The following is a 26,045-nucleotide window of genomic DNA, read 5'->3' as shown; positions in this document are numbered from 1 at the left end:
TTCTATATACACTTCACACACACACATATATTTCCACATAAATTAGTTTTCCATCATGGGTGTGGGGGTGTTAGAGACACTTGAGCAGCACTTGATCAAAGCAGGTTGAGTCAGGACATTTCTGAACTGCCTTGTTATGATCAAAGAGTCAAACAGCTCTGCCCTTTAGTGCAGTCTCATCCTATCAGACGTGACTGGACTGCGTTCTCCATCAGGACTGATACAGATTATCCTCACACCATAAATAATTACCACTCAGTCATGGATTTTACATCACAAGAAGTGCAATCAAGACATAAACACTGCCAGGCTGTTGAGGGAAAACATTCTGTACTAGTTGATACAAATCCATCACAGGGATTGCACATGAAGTAACCTCAGTGAAATGTAAGTTAGTGTAGTAGGTGAAATCCTACGTACAGTTTATTTCAAATACTCCACCCTGCCTCACTTCACTGTTTTCTTGAACAACTTTTTCCTGTAAAAAAAACGTCACCCACTTGCCCTCTGTGATGGATGTGTTTACTTTGGCAGTTAAAGACTCAGTATTTACTCTGACATCAACAACTTCAAATCTCTAACTCAATTTCAGAAGTCGGTAAACTTTCAAAAAAAAAACTTCTGCTGGAGGATCTGGATATATGGTATTTCTGTGGTTCAATGATTTTTTTTAAGAAAACACGGAAACTGCAATTCATGCCGAAGGCTCTGCTTCAGGGGGAAAAAGCAAGAAAATGTTTTAGTCTAACTATATTATGAGCTAAATGTTTTAAAAAATACTGGTATCAATTCAACATTGACATTATTTTAAATGAGTCTACAACAGGTAACAGGTGCACATGTACAAAGCTGATTAGCATTAGGCATTAGCAACATGCTAATCTCCCATCACAAATTTCACTTTCCTTTTTGCTAATCTCCCATCACAAATTTCACTTCCCTTTTAGTTTATCTCTCTCTCTCTCTCTTTCTCTCTCTCTCTCTCAGTTTCTCTGTCTGACAATGGTGGACCTGTTGCCTTTAACATATTAATTTTAAATGTAACACAGGTGTAATCTACCGTCTCCTCTACCCTGCCTCTGTGACCTTAAAAAAGATAAATAGAGGAATATAACGGATACAAATAGAAAGAAAAAACAGAGACAGAAAGATGGAGAGACAATTTCCATCTGTTCTGCTAGAAACAAAAGGCTTGGAGGAAATAGAGACATGGTCATTAAAGGGACCAGGAGAGCTTCTGGCTGTGCATCATCATCATCATCATCATCATCATCATCAGCATGCATCATAGAGCAGTGGCACCTGGGCATATGGACCAAATCCCTGTGTAGAAATGGATATGTTCCAAGTGTGTTTGGCTGAGACCTGTCCTCAAGGCCATGTGCACTCACACCAGCAGCCCTGCATAGATGTATATTTATATATATATATTCTGCACATATGTTTACTCTGACATTAGAACAGGCCAAGCCCACTCCCTAGGGTCAAGTGTTCCCCCCAGGGTAGGCGAACCAAAGAGTCAAAGAGTCGCAGAGAAGGCCTGCATGAAGTTGCATACATGGAGTGAAATTATTATCGAACGATTATAATCCTTCGTGAATGCCCTTTGTAAAAAGTTGTGAAAATAAAACTAATAAATTCAATCAGTTGTTAGCACACAGAAAATGCATTTACTGCAGAGGCATGTGTGGGTTAGAGCAGGCGGACAGGATTTTGGGGAAGAGGGGCTCAGCTGTCTTATTTTTTGAACCAAAGAAAAAAACCTCTCTCTCTCAGTAACAAAATGACTTCAGAACACAAGACTTTGGACAGGGATGATGCATTTCTTCAACCATGCCTCTATTTTAAAGAGTTACAACTGTATTCCCCACGTAACGTCACATTGTATTGTTACATATCGTAACCTAAAAAACAAAATGTTCATCTTCAGAATACCCTTCCACTCAGTAAGGAGCAGCGAAATATCATCCGGTCTAATGTAAAGCTTTCAAACTGACAAAATGCCTGGATATCCTACAACATGCCCTACAAGTATAGTTTAACAAGTTATGCAGGCATGCACACACACACACACACACCACCTGTTTGACCTTCAAGATGGCATTCCTTTTTAATATGGACAGACAGATCATTTCAATATTTTCTCCGTCCCTCCGTCTTACTTGCTGCATTGTTATGTCCCAAAGCCTTGTGGATTTGCTTCATTAAAATTCAATTTCCATTTTTCTTTCTTTGGCTCCGTCTCTCTAACACTGTCTGTCCGTCCCCTGCTTACCCTTCCTCCGTCCTTTCTCCTCCGCAGGCCTGAATGAGTGCGCTGACAACAATGGCGGCTGCTCCCACATCTGCAGGGACCTGAGGATCGGTTATGAATGTGACTGTCCTCCTGGATATAAACTCCTGGACAAAAAGACTTGTGGAGGTAAAGAAGGAAAGAGTCTGAATCTGAGCAGCTCCGTGAGCAATGAGAATTTTAAAGGATACTTACATTTCACGACCCAGAGAAGATTCTGCTTTGTGTGTGAGCCACGTCCCAGTGTGTTTTTTTAATAGGCTGTAATGAACAATATTATATTTTATTTAATGTTATATTTTTGATTTGAGGATCATTTTTTTACTGTTTATATTTATGTAGTATACAAATTTTTTACTGTTTATATTTATGTAGTATAGAAATATATATGTATAAATATATGCATATACATGTATCTATGTGTATATACATACAAACAAATATAAATATAGATATACCAGTTTATTGTGGTTATAGAGAGAGTATTTATTATTCATTAGTTTGTTTTTGTTTTTTTGGTCTTCACAAAATTAAATTCATTTCATTTGACTTCTTGTGGTAACCCGTATATATATTTGTCCTAATTGTTATAGATTAAGGTAGCCATGCGAATGTTTCTATTATTTATAAAACATAGATATTCTATCAACATTTCATCGACTGTTGAGAGGAGTCCAGTCAATAAACTAAAAAGAAAATCTTTATCCAGCAGATGTTCTCTTGGATCCGGATGGTTTAGCGTGATCTACCTTTTTAGACTAATAGAAGTGATTTATGTGTCATCCCTGTAGGCAGACTAATTAAATAACTTGACTCGGGTTTAAAGAGCCTGAAAGATTTTAAATGTCAGATTAAGAAAACGTCCTCTCGAAAGGCTTCCTTTACCTACAGGACATGATATGAAGTTTTTTTTTAGTTTTTTTTTTTATCTTATCTTCTTCTTGTGCCATATTTCATGTCCACAGATATTGATGAATGTGAAAATCCAAACGCCTGCAGTCAGATCTGCATCAACTATAAGGGGGATTTCAAGTGTGAGTGCTACGAAGGCTACGAGATGGACCCTGTCTCTAAGACCTGCAAGGCTGTGGGTGAGTTGTTCATCACACACACACACACACACAGAGAGAGAGACATGCAAACATCCACACCTATTGGTGTGGATTAAGACACATTCTGTCACAGATGGATGTTCTCACCCAAATTGCATCACACACACACACACACACAGCACTCACACACACACACCCACACTTACGCCCTTAGCTAGTGTGGATCCCACACTGTTTCTCACACTGCAGGACTCACAGAGGGTTGCTTTGTATTCAGGCCCCGAAAAGCAATCTGTGCAAAGATAAATATTTGCCATCTTTTTCCTGCAGTCCTCACTAATGAAAAGTTTGCAGCCAGCTGCCTCTGTTCTCCTTGGAGTGTCAAGGGAAGGATATTGTGTTGGAGAGAAGCTGCCCACTCACTACGGGTCTGTGGGTCTTGTCGGCCTGGGTAAACACTCCAGGACAGTGATATGAATGAGAATATAATCTAGTACTCAAAGCTCAGAGCAGCAGGCGTGATTGTTAGTCAGAAATGCACTGAGGTAAGAATGCAGTGTGACTTTCTGACTTTATTAACAGCAATGATGGCGCATTCAGTACGCAGTGTGGCTCACATCCAGAAATAAAGTCCAGGGAACTTTTCCTTTCTTTATGTAAGAGGAGATTTCAATTGATTCAGTGATTATTTGTTCTTCAGGTGCGGTTTCCTTGGGATTTGAGCTTTAAATAAAACAATGTAATTGTAGAAATGAGTTTGAAAAGTAACGTGTTGATTACATATGTTCTAAACTGTCTCTAATCTGTCTGGGCTTTGACACGTAAAGTTGTCACAGATACAACACAAACAGAAGCTTCTGCTGCTGCTGAGGTTTTCTATAAAATGTTTACCACTAAGAAAACAAAGGATCACGCTTCGTGGTAATAACTTCCTCCCACATCATTTAAATAGCCTTTGTTTGGAAAGTACACAGCAGAGGTTTGTATTTTGATGCTTTTGGAGAAGGAAAAAAAAATCCCCTTATTGTTATCCCATGGACCTGGTAGAATATATGTGTGTGTGTGTGTGTGTGTTTCCTCAGCATGTATTTATTTACATCATAAATAAATTCTATTTTCTTTTGCACCTTTTTTGCTGTACAGTGACAATGACTATTATTCTGAAATACAGTTTAACCCCTGGCACTTTTATAATCCTCATATGCTCATACGTCTTTATATATATAAAAAAGTTGTACCAGCCTGCTGTACGCAGTAAAATTTCATTTCTTTACACCTGTACTACCTGCATTGCTTGCATATAAAAACTCCCATTTTACTACCATGTACGGCAGTATAGTTGTGCCAGTGTGTTAAAGAAGGCAAGTCCAGGCCATAAACTGCTGTCACTGTAAAAGCTCAATGACACAAGTGTCAGATATTCTATTATGGGCTGTTGGTTTGTTGAAAAACCTTTAGGGTTCTTGAATTTCAATGCATTCTGCCGGAAAGCCTGTGGAAATCTCAAGGGTAAAAAAAATCTGAAACTCTTGTAGAATTCTCGGCAAACAGTACTTTCCGCGGCAGTTACTGCAGGACTAAGTATTGTTTCTACTTCTTTTATTTAGACGGAGAATGTCGCCATCAAGTGATTGAGTTACACGGCAAATTAACCTTTCCACGGGGGGAAAAAAACAAGAAGAGAAAGTGAGGTGATATTAGTGATTACAGTCATCGGTCTGAGGTGGACTCATTACAGGACGGACTGGTCGGATAATGAGTGAGCTTAAAGAAGAAGGCAGGAGCTCACTCTTGGGCTAAGTGGCATTAAAACTGCTATTGATCGCTTCATGTGTCTTCGTGCGAGTCTCAGGGAGAGTAAACAGTTCTTGTTGGAGGCCGTAGCATTTATTAGAGGTGAAACCAGGCAGGGAGGAGGGAAAAAGGAGGAATCCATAAATGCATAAATTGCATGAAGATCCTTCATGCTCACCGAGGATTGTTGCACGCCTTGTTGCCAAAGGAAGATGGAAAATGGAAATGCATCAGGATTATGGTTTACGTTAAGGTTTATTAATTCACTTGCACAAATAGAAACGGGGCCATAAAGCAAAGAGAGAGAGAGAGAGAGAGACGTCTGCTCCGTGGAGCTGAGGTAATGTGGACTTAATGAAGCTGACTCTGACTGTGAATTTATCTCTAGACAAACACGCGCTCCACGTTTGACCAGTTAGACGTTCTCAAACTTGGAAATAGTCACACAGAAATGACAGTTTGGTTTTTTTCCACGGGTGAGAGACCATGTGTTCTGTGATTGGATGTGACATGAAATTGGGTTCTGTTTATTTCTGCTTCTGTGTTACAGCCTTTTTGGAGGACATTAACTAATATAAATGTTGCTAATGTAGCTTTTTATCATTGTGTATTATTGAGAAAATTGTAGCGGAGGCCCACAAGGAGTGGGAACCAGTTATAGTAATTACATTGGGCATGATAAGAGCATTTTCCTAATTGGCCAAAATGAGCGGAGGGTGGAAGGGTTTTATGCTAATAAAACAGAAGACGGCAGTTATTGGAATGTGCACACCAGTGAAGTGAGACTTTAAAACTGACACCAAGACTTGTTGACCTGTGGTCGGAGGAACTGCAAAATTACTAATTAACAGTAATAAAAGTCAGAATTTAACAACCGAGTTTAAAACCCCAGAGCAGGTTTTCATTTTTAAAGTTAAATAAAGTTGCAGGAAAGTCTTAAATTGAGGGAGAAGAGGAGGACTTGGAGTTAGGTTAGGTGTCATCTGCTTAGAAACAAGAGAAAATACCATACGATTGTAACAATTTCTGTATTGCTTCGAGGTGAATGAGAAAGAAAGGGGGTCCGGGTACAGGACCAGTGGAACACCATGAATGACAGATTGGATGTTGATTCATTCCTTCATCAGGTGGACTACATTTATGCTTCCATGTCAATATAATTAAAGTGGAATGGAAATAGTAATTAAGGACATAAATACGATGGGAAAATAAATATTCACTCTATAAATCAAGTTGGAAGTAGCCTCACTCAGACTTGAATGTGCCCAAGAGTATTTTTAAAAACCAACAAGAAGTTCTGGTTTTCCATTGTAGCATCACTGATGACTACATCAAGGGTATATTTAGTGGTACACATTTGTTGTTTGGTACTTGCTTTTGTTGTAATTGTACATTTGAAATGGTTGCCAACATAGTTAATCATAGCTTGGCAATTCCCACTGCTGTGCATATTTTTATATGTACAACATGTGTACTCTATAACTCATATGTTTGAATTTCAATGTATGCTAATGACCTTAACCAACACAAGGAGCCTTAATTTGTTCAGTAGCAGAAGCCATAATGTTAAAGTGGGATTTTACAGTCATTTTGTCACTCCTCAGAAGCCATAATGTTAAAGTGGGATTTCTGTGTGTTTTCAATGTGACTGTGCTATAGCACGGTCATTAAATCCTCCTTACAAATTACAGTCATTTTGTCACTCCTTTTTTATAACCTTTATGGTGATGTTAGCACTCACTGAGGCATCAACTTGAATTATTATTGTTTATTTATGAGAGACAGAATGTTGTAGTCTGCTGTGATGGATGGAGACATGACAGAATGACAGGTCGTCCACATGCAATTGGAATGTAAAAGAGCAAAAACCAAGCAGCAGTGAAATAACAAGAAGGAAATGTATCTGTATTAGACTTCCATCAGCATCATATTTGGGGTACAGATGGTCAGTATTGACCAATGAAGATTGTTGGTTTTTTTGCTGAATTCATGTTTTCTTTTCTCAAAAACAGAACAGTTGTTCATTTTTTCACGTTAATGATGATAGAGTTGTTATCACAATATTTTTATCTGGAATTATCTTTTTTTAGTAAATACTATTTAGACATGATTAATGTTGCACCACACTTGTAATGATTTTTTGAGGGTTGAAAAGCAGAATATAAAAACCATAGATCTAAATTCTAAAGCTAATAATCTTTCAGCATCTTCTGAAATGAAGCTAAAGAAATTCCAGTTGTATATCATATTCTTTCACTTTTGACCATTACAGCACCCACAGCTTCATATTAAAATTGTACAGTTGTACAGTGATATGAAGGAAACCTAATGGGCTCAATTCCCACAACAAAAATACAAGTATTTTGTGACCTAACGACTAACGACAAGCAGTGTTGTCGTTAGTGCAATGACTTGTTGGTATTTGACAGGTTCACCCCTTCCCATGCAGGATTCATTTGTTATCATATAGCATGTGGTGTGTATGACATAACAAGCATAGCTCATCGGGACGTATGTCAGCTCCTGAACATAACACCCTGCCATTAAAAACCTCATCAGGCCTGATGACAGTGAGCGTCTCTAACTCTTTGACCTTTACATCTGTCCTTATGTTGGATATTTCTTCTTTTTCTTTGCATACTGTATCTCTGCAACATAAACGCTTGCTTATGTGCTAATCAATTCAGTGCCTCTGCAGTAGCTGACGGCATTTCCCCAGCCTGTATTTATCTTTTCACCGCGTTATCTGAATTAGCCACCGGGGGCAGAGCAGCCTGAAACTGGCAGCACTATATTAAGAACTATCCAGTGGGACCTGATCTTGTTAAGAAAGCTGACTCTTATTCTGCTGGGATTCACTGAGGAGAGAAAATGCTGCACTTTTGATGACATCTCCAATACCATGGCCTGAAGGAAGAAAAAAAAAACGGCTCAGCTTTCTGACTTTTTATTCCTGTGAAGGACGCATTGCTTTGACAACTCTGATGAAGGATAAAAGGAGTCTTTAAAAAGTGAGTTAGTAGATTGTTGAAAGAGAAGCCGGATCCATCAACATCTTATCAAGCAGGCTTTGAAATATTTTTTTCTTTTCATTCTGTCATTCGTCTCCATCCACCTGACTTGTTTTCCCCAGCCGTCACTCTGTTTGTTGATGTTTGTGTGTTTTTTCCCCCTTTCCTTCCCTCCTAATTACATCCTTTTACTCTTTTTTATTACTTTGCCTACATCCATCACATTTCTCTGTGCCTTTTCTGTCACACTCTCACTGTAGCAGAACATGATGGTTATACATAAGATATATATATAGGTATGTATATTTTCTTACTGTGTCACTGTTGTTGTCCGTTGTGAGACGTCCTTCACTAGTTTGCACAGAAACTCCATATATTTACATATATATGTATATATATATATATTTTTTTTTTCAATCACCTAAAACTAGCCCATATACTGTAGAGGACCCTCAGGAACCTGTGAGTAGAGTTGGAGGTCCGTAACCTACTTCCCATATCAGACGCCCTCGAGCCCTAATAGTCTGCCAGGTACCTCCATCCATTTTTCCCCCTAAGAACTATGGGTAGATAAGCAGATTTAAAACGTATCTGTTCACCTTATCAGCTCTTTTCCATATTCCTACAAATAGACCAGAAACCTGCCAGGGCCTGAGAGCAGTGAGTGGAAGCAGCAAACAGTGGCTGCAGGGAACGGCAGGGCCCATCATTCCACTCCTTAAAGGCAAATTTGACTTTGTGCACTGCCGGAGAATTATTCACCTCCAGCCTGCTGAATAATGCACCTCAGGTCAACAATATGCCGGGATGTGAACCCAGAAACACAGTTCTGACACAGTGATTCACTAAAATAGAACACATGCCGGGATGTGAACCCAGAAACACAGTGATTCACTAAAATAGAACACTGTGTCATTTCTAGTTGCAGACTGTACTCTACACTCAAATGTACTGAACAGTTCTATACAGACCAGTGTTTCTTGATTTATTTGAAAATGGCATGCTTTTTTGAAAAGTATGCAAAAACCTTTACCCCAAAAATGTTTAATTCAATTCAACTAATTTTTTACACTTAGTGAAGCTATGGAGGTAGAGTATTAATGATCTGATGGGTTTATCGTTCTGCATTGTTTTAGGTCCATAATTGTCAGGTCTGCATCCCACTGCAGATGTGTTTTTTTCCAATCATAATGCAACAGTACCTAAACCTGACAAAGGAATCCATTTCTTACACAAAGAAGTGCAGTTTGATAATTCTTCTTACATTTAAGTCAATGCAAGAGACAGACTGTATTATAGAAGGTACTGCAAGACCGTTTTCCTTTCAAATAAACTCATAACAAAACATGAAAAGTGTGTATTTGTCAAACTGTGTGTTGTCAGAAGGTCACATTTAGGCTGTTACACACATGTTTGACAGGCCTTTGTTTGGCCTGGAGTGAACTGATGATGATGAATGTCCTCAGCTGGGGTCACAACAGCAGGAGTGTGATGGTTCAGGGTCTGCACCGACCCCTGACCCCCCTCTCCATCACATAATATCACATAATAAATAAATGTCTTCCAACGTGTTTCGGTTGTTTGTAAAAATCATTTTGACATCAATGTTTTTTCCCTGCCCTCCAGGAAAGAGCCCGTTCCTGATGTTCACCAACCGCCACGAGATCCGGCGCATCGACCTGCTGAAGAGTGAATACACACAAGTGGTTCCTACGCTGAAAAACGCCGTGGCTCTGGATGTTGACGTTTCCACAAACAGGATGTTTTGGTGTGATTTATACCATCGTAAAATTGTGAGGTACACACTCACACACACACACACACACACGCTCCTTTTGGAAAGTGTATTTGATTTGTGTAGATCATAAAACCGTTTACTGTCTTTTTCTGGCCTCTTACATTTTTCAACTCAACTTTTTTCAACCCCTGTGTGCGTGTGTGCGCGCGCAGGTGTGTGTGTGTTTGAGTGGGAAGGTAAAGACGGATTGCAAGCACACTTGTCTGGTACTCAGTTTTTCAATCATGGTTTTAGAGCTTCAGAGGTTTAGGACCAGTTAAGAGGTTGCAGTCAGACATTTATTGAGGTGGCTCAGGGCAGTGTTTCTCAAATCGTTGGTCCTGACCCAAAATTGGGCCGTGCAGACAAATCTGGTGGATATATCCATTGATACTATAGTATACAAGATTTTAAAAAAAGAAATTCTCTGCAGAGCTCAATGGTTTAAATGATTAATTTGGTTGTTTTTTTTTTTCAATCATATTGTTTTTTAGACCACAAATAGCAGCTAAAGATCAACCAATAAAATGAATTCACTCTGGACAGTTCAGTCTCTACAGTTTAAAAGAAAATCATTGAAGCATTGGGTAAGGAGTGGGGAAGAGTTTTCTTTTTTTTTCTCCATCACTTACTTTCCATTGTAATTTGTTTTTTTCAAATTCAGTCTTAATTATTAAGTCATGATTGAGTCCTCCTTCTGCTCAGACGTTAGACTTGAAGAAATGCAGTGACTTTGTCGTCCCAGGCTGATTCACAGCGATCTGTCTGCTACGGGTCGATGACTGGTTAACTTCTCCTCATGACGGAGTCACTGCTACAAACAATAACGCCACCAATTAAAGATGCAATCTGCTCCATTGTGGTTTTCTCGTCTGTCTCTGTCTTTGTCTCACTGCAGCCTGGCTCCCAATCTGTCCTTCCTATAGCCATCACATTTATTTTAATTACTGGATGCAACATAAAACGAATTCATAGAAACAAAGTCAAACACAGGAGATGAAAAGATACATTAGAACCTGCTGTGACGTTACAGTTCTCAGTTGACCCCCAGCGTTGTCCGTCATCTGCCGTGCACTGTGTCCACTTCATTAAAATGTACCCTCCGTCACACGAACGGTTGTCGTGTCCTTGTTACAAACCACAGGACACAAACAGCCGTGGATTATCTATCACTGAACAACAACAGCGGCAGCAGCGGGCTGTTTCTAAAGCCATTTATGAAGACGCCTGGTGTGACAAACAGTAATTAACGGCACAATCTGCTTCCAAGTCTCGGTCTCATTCATCTTAACCTCATTGCTCACTCCAACTACCTTACATGACTCCTCTCTTGTTAGGCTGCTCCTCCCATCGCAATCTCTCTTCTTTATTTTCGCACACTTTAGTCTGCCACTGGGTCTTATTGGAAACCTAATGAGATTCTTTCTGTGTTGGTCAGACATCTGATCCACATCATATGAGAATGAACAGTAATAAAATCCAGAAGCTGCAGAAAAAGTTGACATGTGAAAAATAAGAAAAAAATTACAAATACAAGATTTTCTTTTTCTGGTTTCCTTTGCTGTCATATGAAGACAGATTCTTCCAGGAAAGGCTACTTTGTGAACAGGCTGAGGTTGTTACTGATGTGTCAGGTTTCGGTGGCCCTGACCCAGTATCACGAGAAGCTGTTATCCTCCGAGTTCACATGAACTTTAGACAAAAAAGAAAACACAGAGAGAACAGAGCAGGAACCAACACAGTACAATGTTTGTGATGGATGAGTGTTTCTGTCCAACTTTTTCTTCCTCCCTCTCTCTGGTTTTAATGTGGTTTTTCATCATTTCCACAACACTGACTAAGACGCTCTCTCCTCTGTTGTCCACCAGCGCTAACATCAACAAAGCCAGCGACGCATCCCAGCAGGTGACGCTCATCGACTCGCTCCACTCGCCCGAGGGCCTGGCAGTCGACTGGGTCCATAAGAACATCTACTGGACCGACTCTGGCAACAAGAGCATCTCGGTGGCCACGGGAGATGGAAGCAAGAGGAGAGTGCTGATATCCACTGAGCTGAGTGAGCCGCGAGCCATCGCAGTGGATCCGCACCAAGGGTGAGTGAGGGAAGTTTGGGAGGAGGAGGTTTTCTAACTTGGAGGTTTTCACTGGTTCCACAAAATAATTGTAGCTAACCTATAATATATGACCTATAACACACACGTGTTTGTGTATATATATCTATATATCTATGTATGTGTGTGTATGGATGCATTCATATGTATATATGTATACATTTTATTAATTAATTTTGAATTAAATGCTATTTTTCAGGAAACAATACAATTCAACAGAAATAGATTAGAGAAAGTTAAAGTTAAAATACACTTGTTGTCATTGACACACACTGTGGGGAAAAAGCACCTTGAGTTTAAAATACCAACTCACACCTGCCTTGGATCTGGAGTATTTTGCAGGGAAGTATTTTCCATTTGAAGAAGTACTGTATCTTATCCAATAGAATTAGAGCGTGTAATTCTCGCCATGATTCTGTCGTCCCAGGCTAATTCAGAGCGATTTGCATGCTACGGGTCGATGACTTGTTAACTTCTCACCATGATGAAGATGTCTGCTGTAAATAATAATACCACTAATTAAAGATGTAATCTACTCAGTGCTGCAGGCCTCATTTGTCATGTCTGCCAGGACACCATCCATGAAGAATGGACTGGTTCTTTGATCGCCACCTTATAAATAGTTGTTGTTGTTGCTGGTAGAGTGGCGCAATGACAGGTTCCCGCCTTACGGTGAAGGTTGTGGGTTTAATTCCACATGATTATCCAATCCTAGATGAGGATTGGAAGAGTGTGTGCTCTAAAAACTGAACCAAATCAACATTCAGACTACAGAGTTAACAATCTCTGTAGACAGTTTCAACTCATCCTGAAAATTCCAGACATAAGCTGTAAATATAAACAGCAGCAGATTAGTTGGTTATTTTTAAGATGTATATATTTCATTTGTCAACTGTACTCAAGCTATTTTTTTAACTTTTCCTCGCATGTCTCCGCAGGTTTATGTACTGGTCCGACTGGGGGGATCAGGCCAAGATTGAAAAGGCTGGAATGAACGGAGTGGATCGACAAGTTCTGGTGTCTGAACATATCGAGTGGCCAAATGGAATCACTCTGGGTGAGGAAAACTGTGCAGCTACGCAGTGAGAAGAACACTTTTAGACTTCAGTTATTTTTTTAAAGAATAAAAAAAAAACAGAGACAGCAAAAAGTAGAAAAAATTTAACAAAAAAAAAGTTGAGAGAACAATCAAAGCTTATTGCAAACTCTGTGTGGCTTCTGCTGCTGTGGCTCAGTTTGTGTCTGGCTCTCATCAATCAAGCCAGTGAACACAGGCCTCCAGATTAATAAACCAGACGCTATGTGCCGTCTACACCTCCCATCATACCGTTCGACTCCCTCTGTGGTCCAGTCAATTTCTCTGAGCTGCTTTGGCCTGCGGAGAAAAGGAGTCACACAGTTTCCACACTTGGTGGAATTGAGGTGTCGCCGCATCTGTATGAAAACAAATTACGTTCTGAGTGAAGAGAACGAGAAAGTCGCCAAGTGCTGCTCCTTAATGCTGTGGCAGAAGAGGTGAATTCTTTTTTCCCTGGACATTGATTTTGCAGCCGGCAGATCATTTACTGAGTCTGGAAAAGGCCAAGTGGTGAATGAAAATTGCTCCGTAGTTTTTCTTTTGTATTCAGTTAAAATTGCTGCTTTTACATGTTACTGCTCAGAGTCGGCCCGAGCAGCACAGAGCATGTGGTCGAATTCACATTTTTTATTTTGAGTCAGCTTTGTTATGTTAATGAGGTTTAAATGACTGCTGAATCTTGTTCACTTAAACCCATGGCTGGATTTGTTAATGAGGTTTAAATGACTGCTGAAGCTTGTTCACTTAAACCCATGTTCACTTAAACCCATTCACATTTTCACTCTAAAAAAATGTGCAGTTTGTCTGTTTAATACGTCCATCCATTCATTTATTCTCTACTGCTTCATCCTTTTGAGGGCCGCAGGGCTGTTGAAGCCAATCTCAGTAGTCAGTGGGTGAGGCCCACCTGGACATTTGCCCAGTTCATCACATATCAACACAGACACGCCACAATTCACACAACATTCACACCTATGGTCAATTTAGACCATCTGATAAACCGTCTGATTCCTAATCCTGCAGGTTTTTGGACTGTGGTAAGAAACCAAAGTTGTCCAAACCCTTAATCCCCAAACACTTAATCCCCAAACATTGATCCCCAAAACTATTTTTAGAATTGTAATTTTTGGAATTTGAACAGGGTGAAACTTAAAAGTTTCAAGTTATTGTACTTTTTCAGACATTTTCCCTGAACATGGTTAAAATGCAGTGTTGTACTCCCTTTTGTGTCCTTCGCTGTCAGACATAATAAAATCCAAATTCTCTCGCTCTAACCTAGTGTTTGTGGCCCACAGCAAAGGCAGCAGAGTCCTAATTTGACGCCCGTAGACGATTTACCCTGTTTAAAAAAAAAGAAAAGAAAAAGAAAAGCAGCAAGAGTAATCATTTGCTGAAGGGCACATATAATTTTTTTTTTCCCAGCTAAGATTTCAACCAGCAGTATTACAATCACATGTGTGTTTTCTCAGCCCAGAGTCTGGGCTGTCAGGTCAGAGAAGATTGATGGTGGAGCCACTGGGCCATTTCATGCATATGCCTCTCACCCCCAGCCTTTTCTACTGGAATGACCTCTCTCCCCCTTTTTTTTTACTCTCTCAATCATTCTTTTTCTTTTGGTTTTGACCCCGCCCCCCTTCGACTATCTTTGCAGATCTGTCCAATCGGCGCCTGTACTGGGTGGACTCCAAGCTGCACCTGCTGTCCAGTGTGGACCTGAGTGGAGACAACCGCAAAGTGCTGCTGTCATCCCATCACCACTTGGGACATCCATTTGCCCTCACTGTCTTTGAGGTACTGCAGTAATATTGTTGACTAATATTTTAGTCCTAATACAGTGGTCACGAGTGTTTAATATTCACACTTCACACTATATATATATATATACAGAAAGAACCGTGGATGGACACTTGCACAGCAGTAATCTTCCTGTCACCTGTCAAACTTGTTAACATACTGTACGTGACAAGTATCAGTATAACAGTTATAATTATACCATCTCATTACTTCAACTGCAACAGGATTTATATTAAATGAGAGAAAAAGGATTTTTCTCTCACTGTTTTTTTTCTCTTTTTAAAAATAAAAATCTTTAATGGAAAGTTCAACAGTCTAATAAGTTTAATTTTATTCAGTTTAATGATTCTGGTTCATGGGGTCAAAATTAAATCTGAATATGAACTGGGAGAACCAGGGTCTTTGAACTTTGTCATCGATTAGTGTTGGTGATTTTTTGCAGTTACAGAAGGGTGAGTTTTCTGTCTGGAGTGCTGCTGGTAAAATAAAACCCACTGTTCTTGAAGAGTAAAAAATAACCGTGAACAAGAAGCGGTAGACACGGTGTGTGTTTTCGGAAAATTATTATTTCAAAGTTATTGAGTGTGGAGTCGCTGGTGAGTCTGACAATCAATGAAACTAATCTGTGTGTAGTTACTGAGGCAGTCTGTTAGAGTCTGTCAAGTATGGATGCTGTGGAAGGAGAAGGAGAGGCAGAGGAGGGAGGTGAAGTGTGATCAGCTCCACAGGCTGTGGTCACGAGGAGCTGGAGGAAACGGGACATCTATCATCTCCAGCAGTGTGTGTGTGTGTGTGTGTAGGAGATGAATAAAACCAGTGTTTCAGGCAGCAGTGAAAGTTCATCCCTGGAGATTAATGACCCTCCGCTCCTCTGCTCTTTGTTCTGTTCAGGTTGTGGTGCAGAAGAAATTAAAAACCAGTTAGTGTTGCAGCAGGTAGTGCTGGTCCTGGGGTGGACTCTGCAGACCACAGCAGATAAAGTTTGTTTCCTCTGAGTTTCTGGAGTCAAATCAACTAGAACACAGAATGTTTTTGTGCAACATCTGTGGAATAAAGCGTCATATCAATATATATGGTATTTAAGTGATTTAAATTGGAATTCTGACTGCTTTTGTATTCATGTGTACCTGTTTTTTAACCTTCCTTTGGGTCAAATCTGACCAATTCACAACTTACACTCACAAATATTGTTTTTTTACGTCCGATTGCCTCAAGACCTCCACTCGTTGCCCATCCTTGGGTACGTGCAGACTTCACCTTGACTATACTATAAAGAGCACTGACCAACTCAGAGTCTTTTGAAGCTTTGAAGGTGACAGACAACAAAGACGAGAGAACAAAGAATGGAAGTGAGGAGTCTATCAGAGAGTCTGAAAGAGACGCCAGCATGAAAGAATTTTAGAAAATGATGACTGATATTTGAGACTGTTTTATCAGCATAGATGATATTTTTCTTTCGTTGTTGCGGCCCTGCTCTTGTCAGACCACTGAAGGTTGTGTTGAAGGGGGAGAGAAAGGTTATGTCTACTGATGACCAGCAGCAAAGGAAAACCAGGGGTTACTGACTGAAAGACAGGCTCAAAGATACCGTCACACATACACACACTCTTTACACAAATGTGTGTTTCCACCCCTGAAGATCCTTGACTTTTGCAGCAGACATTAAAACTGTGAACACAGTCTCTGCTGGATGATTATTTCTCTTTCGAAGATGAGACACCAGGAACTGTCTGACACGTCTTCCAGTCTTAGCTCTTTTTTTTTTAAACCCGTCTGTGATTTTCGGACGTTTTTCATAATTATCAGTGTTCTCCTGGATGAAGTGCTCAGTGGTTGCCTTAGAAACCGTGAACCGTTTTGTGTACTCAAGAACCCCCTGGAGAGAAATGAGAAATAAGGCAGAAATTAGGAGGTTTGAAAAAGAGTAAACGAAAAACACAAAAACTTAAAAGTAATTCTGCGTCAGTGTCAAAGATGTTTTCCACTCGTTTTGTTCCTTCTACAGACCCTCTCTGAGTCTGTGTCTGCCCTGTTGCCAAAATTCTTGACTCCTGTTTTTTTCCTGTTATAAAGGGGTTTTATGTGCTCTTATTTTGAAGTAAAAAAATACAGTACAAAACTTGAGTACTTTTTCTGAACAAGTTCTAATTTATGGCATTGTGATACAAAAACATCGTACATGGAACTGACAACATTTACATTTGAATATAAGACTTTATACTATATATAGACTGCATAATTGTATTGATGCTTTAATGTACTTTTTTCCTTGTCTCCACACAGGATCACATTTATTGGACGGACCTGGAGGACGAAGCCATTTACAGCGTCAACCGACTGACAGGAAATGATGTCGTGAAAGTGGCCGAGCACCTGAACAACCCGCTGGACGTGGTGGTGTTCCATGAACTGAGGCAGCCGACAGGTACAGTCACATTTATATATAAACAATGTATATGATACAATGTGATATACTCAAAATAAATTAACTCGACACAAACAATGTTAAATCCTAATGTCCAGATTTAAAGTTGAAATTGTGAGATTAAGTCAAAAAAGGAAACACTCAGAGATGTCAAATTAGAAGAATATCAGATGTATAGTAGGAGGTGTGTTTCCTGTCTCTGTCAGTTTGGGGCGCTGTGATCTGAAGGAATAATGCAGACTGACATACTGTATGTCTGACAAAGAACTCCTCATCTCCTCTGTGAGGCTCCCTCTTTATTAGGGGCATTTTCTCCCCCAATTTTTTCCCGACTATTCCGACTTTTCTTTGACCACATATTTCCTTCTCATCTGTCCTTTCACTTTGATGTTGGCTCTGACGGCTGCTAATGTTCTCTCTATGTTCTCCTAAAGACATCATCAGAGCAGGACTTGTTATTCCCAGTTCACTGACTGAACATTTTTATTCACATGGAAAGATATTAAAAAATGTGATTTTGATCCAAACATCCCGGTTTAACTGAGAACATGTTGGTGTTGATTTTGTATATTTTTGTTCCACAACCTTCAACACACAATAGTTGTTTTATAAATTAATTTCAGACCCACCTGTCCATCATCAATGATATTCCTTCTCTGTTTCTCCTCAGGCCTGGACACCTGTAACATGGGGAGTCTGCCCAACGGTGGCTGTGAGTACCTGTGTCTGAAAGCCCCTCAGATCACAGACCACTCCCCCAAATACACCTGTGCCTGTCCTGATGGTATGGAGCTGGGACCAGACATGAGGCGCTGTGCTGTAGGTGGGTTGGTTATAAATCACTCAGAGAAGGGGACGGTGGGGGGGGGCAGGTAATTGGTGGAATTGGCTAAGAAACGACACATGAGGTCTTCATCAGTGTAATGGCGGTGAAATGATACATGAGAATATTAAGATGTGGTGGAGAAGCTCTCTCTGTGTTCTGCTGAAACGAGTCCACCTCAACATTATTTATGGGCGTCTAATAATAAATGTTCCAGGTCGAGGTGTGGAGCGTGTTTGAAGGTTTTCTAAACCGGAACAAAGAGGACGGCTGAGGACTATTTTTATACTAATGCAGACACTGCATTAAATATTTTTAACAATAATGATCTAAACATCACATTATAATGTTAGACAAAAATGTGATTTCAGTTCAGCAAATATTGTGTGTGAAAATTATTGTCAGCCGTTTTTGACAAACTTTTTTAAAATTATTATTTTAACTTTTTTCATGTGCAGTTCGACAAAGAACAACCACAACAGCTGCTCCAACCACGATAACCACCACAGCTCCAACAACAACAACAAGCACCACAACAACCACCACTACACCTGCTGCTACCACTACCACCACCACAACAACCACAACTGCTGCTACTACCACCACTACCATTACAACTGCTCCAAGTACTACGAGCACCTCCACTCCTCCTACACTTCCTACAACCAGAGCAGTAAAGACAACAGCGACAGCTCAGGGTCCCAGAAGCACATCCACAGAGCGGAGCAGAACGTCCACTGCCACAAGTACACAGACGACCAGTTTCAGCAGCACAAGTCAGACGTCCACGTCCACGCGCACACCTCTGATCGACTCGGCGGCTCCTAACAGCATCCACAGACAGAGCAACGGAAATCTCTCTCACAGAGGTAAGAAACACACACCAGGGTGGGCGACTGGACAAAGTAGATCGATGCAGATGTAACTTCACATTAACGCAGCTTGAAAAGCTAAAAAAAAAAGCAATATTTCCATTTTTCTTCCTAAGTCTTGCTATAATGGTTGATAAAAAAAAAAGCAATATTTCCTAAGTCTTGCTATAATTGCTGGTTGAAAACCACATTTATGGAAATCAGACTAAGAAAGTCATCTTGGTCTGATTTGGGTGAAAAAAAATCAAATTTTTGCATAAAAGCTTAGATCTGTAGTCTTGGGTAGTTTGTAAGTCAGATGAAAAAAAAAAACTGCAACAGTTTTCTTCCACGTTGTCACAGTTTAGTCGGGGAAAAACTTTCTGCAAAAGTGGTGTGAATTGACATTGTTTGCTTTGTTCATTGTTTGGGCTTCAAATAGCCACAATCGTTAGATTCAACGATATATCCGTAACACAAAGGATAAAATAATACATTGTTAACACAGGCAGGTGAACAGAAAGTGAGCAGAGCTTTAACACAAATGATCTCTTCATTTTAAGTAAACAAAAATTCACTTGATGCCTAAGTTACTACCAACAAAAAGATACTCAGTGCAAGGAGCATCTTCATGTTTGTTTGGGTTTTTTTTGTATCTTGTATGAACAAATCTCACAGTAAGTCTTAGTCCGGTCCTGTAAAAATAGAAGAATACACAACGCTGGCTGACCGTGTAAAACTGGTTGTGGTGAGAAGCTGTTATGAAGTATTTGAATGTAGTATCAGGGCCGATACCAATACTCGTGTTGTTATCCGTGCATCCCTACTTTTTACTGGCTGTCGTTTATCTTAGGTTTCCTTCTTCACACACATCTTCACACTCCTCACTGTATCTCTCGTCTACTCACCCTTCGTCCCTTGTGAGCAGAGTGTAACAGAGCTGTCATGGTGAACAATCCACAGTCCCCTCCGTTCTTGTTCTGACCCACTCATCACTCAGCCTAACATTCTGTCTCTCTGCCTCGCTCTTCCATTCTCACACCCTGGCAGTAGATTCTGTTTGCTCACCAGTCGAGCTTTACTGGTGCAGAAGACAAAACAAAACACTTTTTTTTAGAATGTGTTCCTCAGATAACCCTTAACAACAGGATAGAACTGCACAAACACCGAGTTTACAGTGTCGACTTAAACTGCATTTGGAAGCAAAAAGCTATCCGCCGCTCCGCTGCACGCCACATGCTGTGTTGTCATTTTCAGCTCTTTTGATTCCTGCGACACTGTGACAAACAGACGTTAACGGGAAATTCAAAGATGTTACAGCTGAAAAGATGGCACGATAGATAACAGAACAGTTGGCCGGCTTCTGAGAAGGATTGTGAGCGAGTTGAACTGTGTTTGAACTGGGGTTTTTACACGACTGCGTTTACATCTGGGACATTTTTCATTACGGCAGAGAACTGGGCAAGTGGGGTTTTAACAATGAAGAGGTCTACAGAGGAAGAGGAGCGGGGAAGGATAATGGAAGTTTTTGATGAGTACGAGAGATGGGGGCAGGGAGCAGGAGTGGACGGGAAGGAAATGAGGAGACTCGGGGTGTTAGACTGAGAAATGTTAAATAAAAGAAAACACACCTGAGAGGAAGAGGCTTGGACATGGCAGGGAGAAAAAGGAACATGACAGGAAAAACTTCAAATGACACGTGAGATGTTCAGAGTGAAAGCTGCACAACGCGAGTAAAGAAAAAGTCGTGAGGGAAAGTCATTCTCAGCCAACAGAAAATTAAACTGCTCCGTTCTCTGACATCATCGGCCTCTTCGCCTCAACACAACTGCTTCAGGTGAGAGATGCAGCGGAGACGGCTGAGAAAATGAGGCATGAACAACCGTGTCTCCAAAGCCTTGGGTCGTGTGTTGGAAAATCTCGCTTGGTGAACGCTGTCGAGTTTGTCGGCATCTGCAGTTTTGTGTGTGATGTCTCACTTGGCATTCTCTCAGTGAATGGGAGGCAAAAAATTGAAATAAGTGGAAAACAGCTGGTGCTGATGTCAGTAATATCCATCAGTCATTAAGCAGCACTGGACAAGAAAATGCTGTCTTGCTTTTAAAGGATTATTTGGAGTAATTCCTCCAGAGGGACTGGCAGTGTACAGAAAGTGATGGTAGACAAAATCCACCCTGGTCAGCTGTATCTAAACTTAATGAGGCTCTTCACACTCACTCCTGGGCTGTAGTCTTCTGCTGCTGCTGCTGCTTGCACAGATACTTTTGATATTTTACAATTATATAAAGGCATCCTTACAAGGTTTTGTTTTTTTTTTTGTGGGGGAGTACCTTTAAATTTAATGTAAAAACCATGACGTCAATATAACCATTTAATCAAAATGTGTTTTGTTAATTAGGGCTATATGAATGAAATTGACTTGACCCTGACCCTGACCTCTCCTCACTTCATCTCATCTCACCTGAACCATCTTGACTTGACTTGACTCGACTCAACCTGACTTCAAGGTGCTTGACTTTACAAAAGCTATCCTGATTGAATATTCTGATTTGTAGATGTGGTCATACAGTAGAGTGGAGAATGGGTTGTGCTTCTGCCATACAGCAAGAAGGTTGCTGGTTTGATATTCTTTTGCACCTTTTCCTCATGTGTGTCTGGGTTTTGTGAAGGTACTGTGATTTTATGTGTTCTGTATAACTGTATTTGAGACAAACGAGACCACGGTGTAAACAAAGCCTTGAGATCTTCTACTCTGTTCTTAGTCTCACGATTTACTTCTCCTCCTGTCCATCTCAGCTGCAGGCGATCACTACCTTATAGGTAACAACATCACAGTAGCCGTTCTGGGAATAGTCATTCCTATCGGTGAGTAAACTCTTGGCTCCCTGGTCACAGTCGATGCTTTCTGCCTGCCTGCTTCCCCCTCCCTGCTTCTCCGTCCCTGCCTGTGGCTAAAACCCTGCATGTTGTGATTAGTCCTGCTGTTTAATGTGACCGAGCGTAGCTGTTTGTACCTGGACGTGCGCACCTGTACGGTTGTGTAAGGTTGTCGTCTGTCGTACGTGAATCTGTCTGTGAATATTTGTCTAGTATCATCAATATAACAGCAACATCTGCTTGACAGTAGCCATTGAAGTCGTGTGTGTTTGTTGTTTCTAACACATATACCCAGCTCTGACACCTGTGAGCTGACTGGCGCCCCCTGTCTGTTGAGCAGTATTCTCACACAGTGTCATTGTTCTTAAAAATGTAGAAATACACATCCACACTGGGAACACAATTTAACTCATGGCCAGAATGAAATACAGGAAAGACTCTCTCTCTCTTTCTCTCTTTCTCTCTCTCTCTCTCTCTCTCTCTCTCTTAACCCCCACCCAATCTCCCACACACACACCCCCACCTTCTCATCCAGCATTTCTGGCAGCTTAAAAATGTTAAATATAATGGAGGTTCTCCAGATCCACATTTCTGCTCCTTTCGTTCCCCACTCAGTTCCACAGCCCACCCACTGATCTGCAGAGGGGAGGAAGTGGCCAACAATGATTAAAGGCTTTCACTGGTTAATTTTTCCCCCATTTTCTGGAGTTGAAAAAATTGATGATTAATGATTCAGATGAATGAGAACCGTTACAGGAGTTTGGAGTACTCACTGGAGCTAATAACAGAACAGTAGTATGTGTATAGATGTACATATACTGAGTAAACACACACTCCTATAATACACACGTGCACACTCTCGTCCTCTTTGATGTGCAGTAGATCTCATTTGGCTGCTGGTCATTCACACTCTTAGATAAAGCACACACACACACACACACACATACACACACTCTCACAGGTCCTAAAGGGCAGCTTGGCTCTCCTGCTGATATGCTAATGAGAGAAGACAGACTGAGCTTATCTCACCCCCACTTCACCCCTTTTTCCATATTCTCCCTTCTCTCTCTATTTCCCTATGTCCTCTATCCAAAAACTCCAGGGTCATGCCGCCTGGAAAGATTTTTTTTAATCAGAAAAAAACGTTCAATAATTGTTTTTAATAATTGTTATTTGTGCGTCGCTGCATGCAGACCTTAGTTTTAGTTTTGTTTGTGTGATTTTTGGTTATTCTGAAACATTGATGATTAAAAGGTGCTGGTTCTGTGAGTGTACTGGAGGCTCATTGTTTCACTCCTTTTGGACATTTTGTCTTTAATAAACAGGAAATAGAAAGACCAGATTGGTTAATTATCATGAAAAAATGTTCAATTATTAGATAGCTAATATAAACCTGGGAGGTAAACACTGAAACAATCATCAAAAACTCACACTTTGTAAAACATTTGTGTTCATTTACAATAACCATCTTGAGTCATTTTATTTTTAGATTTAAATTTGTAATTACTATTTGTTATTAACAAATAGTCTCTAGAAATGTCCTTCATTGCCGTGTGTGCGTCCAGGAATTTACGTAAACATGCGTGTTTACATAACAGGCCAAAGGTCAACAGAGACAAAAATGTTTTTTTCTTAACTTAAAGCCATTTGTTGGGAGTGAACAATAAGCAGTCATAAATACTGTATATAATTTTAGTTGTTGTTTTTGATCTCTGTCTTTTTGTGGCCAGTGTGTGGGAGTTTTTTTCCCTCTAAAACCGTACAGTTTGATATTTAAACGGACATGATTTTATCAGAACCTAATGAGCCTTCAGTACATGGTGGGTGGAGGTGTGGGGGTGTGTGTCGTGTGTGTGTGTGTGTGTGTGTGAGAGTGCTTAAAGCGCCGCTCTGTGTCCCCTGGGCTGTGTTAACGCTCCCGCCGTGTGTTGTTGTTGTGTGTGTGTTAAACACATGCAGTCCCTATCCTTGCCACAGTGGTCATCGGATTGCTGTGCACCGGCGGCTACCTGGTGTGGCGCAACTGGCGGCGCAAGAACACCAAGAGCATGAACTTCGACAACCCAGTTTACCGCAAAACCACGGAGGACGACGACGACGAGATCCACATCGGCCGACACAGCGACTCCGTCGGCCATATCTACCCGGCAGTGAGTGGCAGCCACAGTCAGCCATTCATAGCGCTACCTCTAGGGGGCGGTGTCACAGACAGCAACTCTCACTGGTACTCGGGGGCGCCGATGCTGTCCAGTGGCAAATGAGAGGATCTGCTGCAGAAAGGAAGGAAGTTGAGGAGGAATCTTTGGGTTTGGAAAAGTGTGTTTGGAGTTAGACGTAGGTCTGGAGTTGACAGAAGAACAAGTTCACACACACACACACAGGTCCACGTGTTCGTTCATGCAAGCCCTTCACCTTCGCACCATGTTCACCTCATTTACCTCCTACATCAATCAGTCAAACAGTCATCTGTTCCCCTAAAGCTATATTTAGAGTTTTGTAATTTATATGCGTGGAGAAGTGTTTGTCTTACATTTGGAGACAGATATTAAATGCAGTTCACCCAACATCATACACACATGCATCGTCTCACGCACACAGGTGTCTTTTTTTTTTTATATCATGTTTACTAAATAAATCACACTACGAGTGCGGAGAGAATCCCAGGAGTTACCTGAAAGTGCTTTGTTGGTTGTAATAACCTGATGATCTAAAATGAGGGTAGAGTCAGTGACGAAAACACATTTCCACCATTCAAATTATGATTAATTAATATTCTAATTTTAAATAATTAAAATTAATTAATTAATGGATCTCGAATATAAATAAAAAATAATATTCTAATATTAATATAATAATACCAATATGCTTAATAATAAATATATTGATGATATTAATTAGTATATATTATTAATAATTAATAATTGCACACCTGGTCTTCGGTTAAAGACAACAGTGACATTATGTTGTTTCCTGCTAACAGGTAAACGAAAGTCTAGGTTGACTTTGAAATTGCTTTAAACTGGTGGATTTGATGCATCGGTGATGATTTGGTTATTATTATTTAATGACCAGTTCACTAGTTAATTTTGGTCCACCATACCAATATTACCTTGCGTGGAGCCACAGGTTTAGGAATCCTTATATTCATTTATGTCTCTTCGTCCCATTACCATGTAATATAGAGTTTAAAGTTCATCACCAGATGACAGGCTTTAGAACCATTAACATAAGAGTTACTAACGGAGGTGAAATGTTTAGTGACTGTAGACTAATTAAGCTGTTAATTTCCAAACCAGCAAAGCACTACCAGTAACATGTCTTTGCCCAAGTTTTTGATGGTTTTGTCCTTGCCTTTAATGCAGTTAATGACAGAGCTGCACAGTTACAATATGGGAGCACAGATCAGAAATTAGGAATTTATTTTTATTTTTATTTTTTTTAGTGTACAGGCAGACAGTGAAATTGATTTCTTACTCTTTTTTTTTGCTAATCAATAACAGTAATTCACACTGCTCCACCTGCCTGTGTGGACAGTTCCTACAGCATTGTCTGCCCAAATGCAATTCCATGTAAAGGACAAGCATCTCACACATTGATGATGTATCGGGGAAGGAATTGTTGCTACAGGAATCAGAGGAAGAAGGGATGGGTTGGCATGGTAACATGGTTTTTTTTGTTGTTCCAAAGAGAAAGATGGCCGGGGATTGTGAGTATCCCTGGCATCATGACAGAGACAAACACACACACAGACACACACCAAAGAGGGAGGTTCGTGACCGACTCGTCTGAGATTTAAGGTTTAAGTGCCAATCGCCCTCGGTGGGGCCTGAAGACAGAATCGTACCCACGGCAGTATCTATATTTAATGATTTTCTTGTTGTCTTGTCTTTTTTTTTCCCGTTCTCTTCTTTTCTTTCATTTCCCTTTGTGGCGCTGTGTAATCGTATACAGTCTTTACAGTCAGATTGGCATCTTCTTGGCCAGACATTCACTACTCTGCATCCCATGTGTGGGAAAAGAAGAGAGGGTAGAGTAAAATAAAGAATGCGCAGAGGACCAAAAGAAGGAAATTACATTCCCTTTCGTTTTTCTCGTCTTTTTTTCTCTCCTATTTTCCTTTCTCTTTCTCCCTCCCTTTTTTGCAAACATGCCCTGGTAA

The 26,045-nt window shown here is 40.4% G+C and overlaps 1 protein-coding gene across 1 annotated transcript in view; it reads left to right on the top strand.

Moving 5' to 3' along the window:
* Positions 1–26,045, top strand: part of lrp8 (low density lipoprotein receptor-related protein 8, apolipoprotein e receptor) — a 52,957-nt gene that overhangs the window by 25,907 nt on the left and 1,005 nt on the right. Inside the window, exons 7-17 of the mRNA XM_025053504.1 lie at positions 2,303–2,422; positions 3,259–3,384; positions 9,777–9,948; positions 11,796–12,020; positions 12,977–13,095; positions 14,768–14,907; positions 17,194–17,335; positions 18,006–18,158; positions 18,617–19,027; positions 21,806–21,874; positions 23,864–24,036. Of these exons, the coding sequence (XP_024909272.1) occupies positions 2,303–2,422; positions 3,259–3,384; positions 9,777–9,948; positions 11,796–12,020; positions 12,977–13,095; positions 14,768–14,907; positions 17,194–17,335; positions 18,006–18,158; positions 18,617–19,027; positions 21,806–21,874; positions 23,864–24,036 (1,850 nt within the window). The remainder of the gene's footprint in view (positions 1–2,302; positions 2,423–3,258; positions 3,385–9,776; positions 9,949–11,795; positions 12,021–12,976; positions 13,096–14,767; positions 14,908–17,193; positions 17,336–18,005; positions 18,159–18,616; positions 19,028–21,805; positions 21,875–23,863; positions 24,037–26,045) is intronic.

Source organism: Cynoglossus semilaevis, chromosome 2 (assembly GCF_000523025.1).
Source record: "Cynoglossus semilaevis isolate Cse_v1.0 chromosome 2, Cse_v1.0, whole genome shotgun sequence".
NCBI classification, from domain to species: domain Eukaryota; kingdom Metazoa; phylum Chordata; class Actinopteri; order Pleuronectiformes; family Cynoglossidae; genus Cynoglossus; species Cynoglossus semilaevis.
Note: the sequence above shows the minus strand (reverse complement) of the source record. Positions and strands in the feature narration are given on the sequence as shown.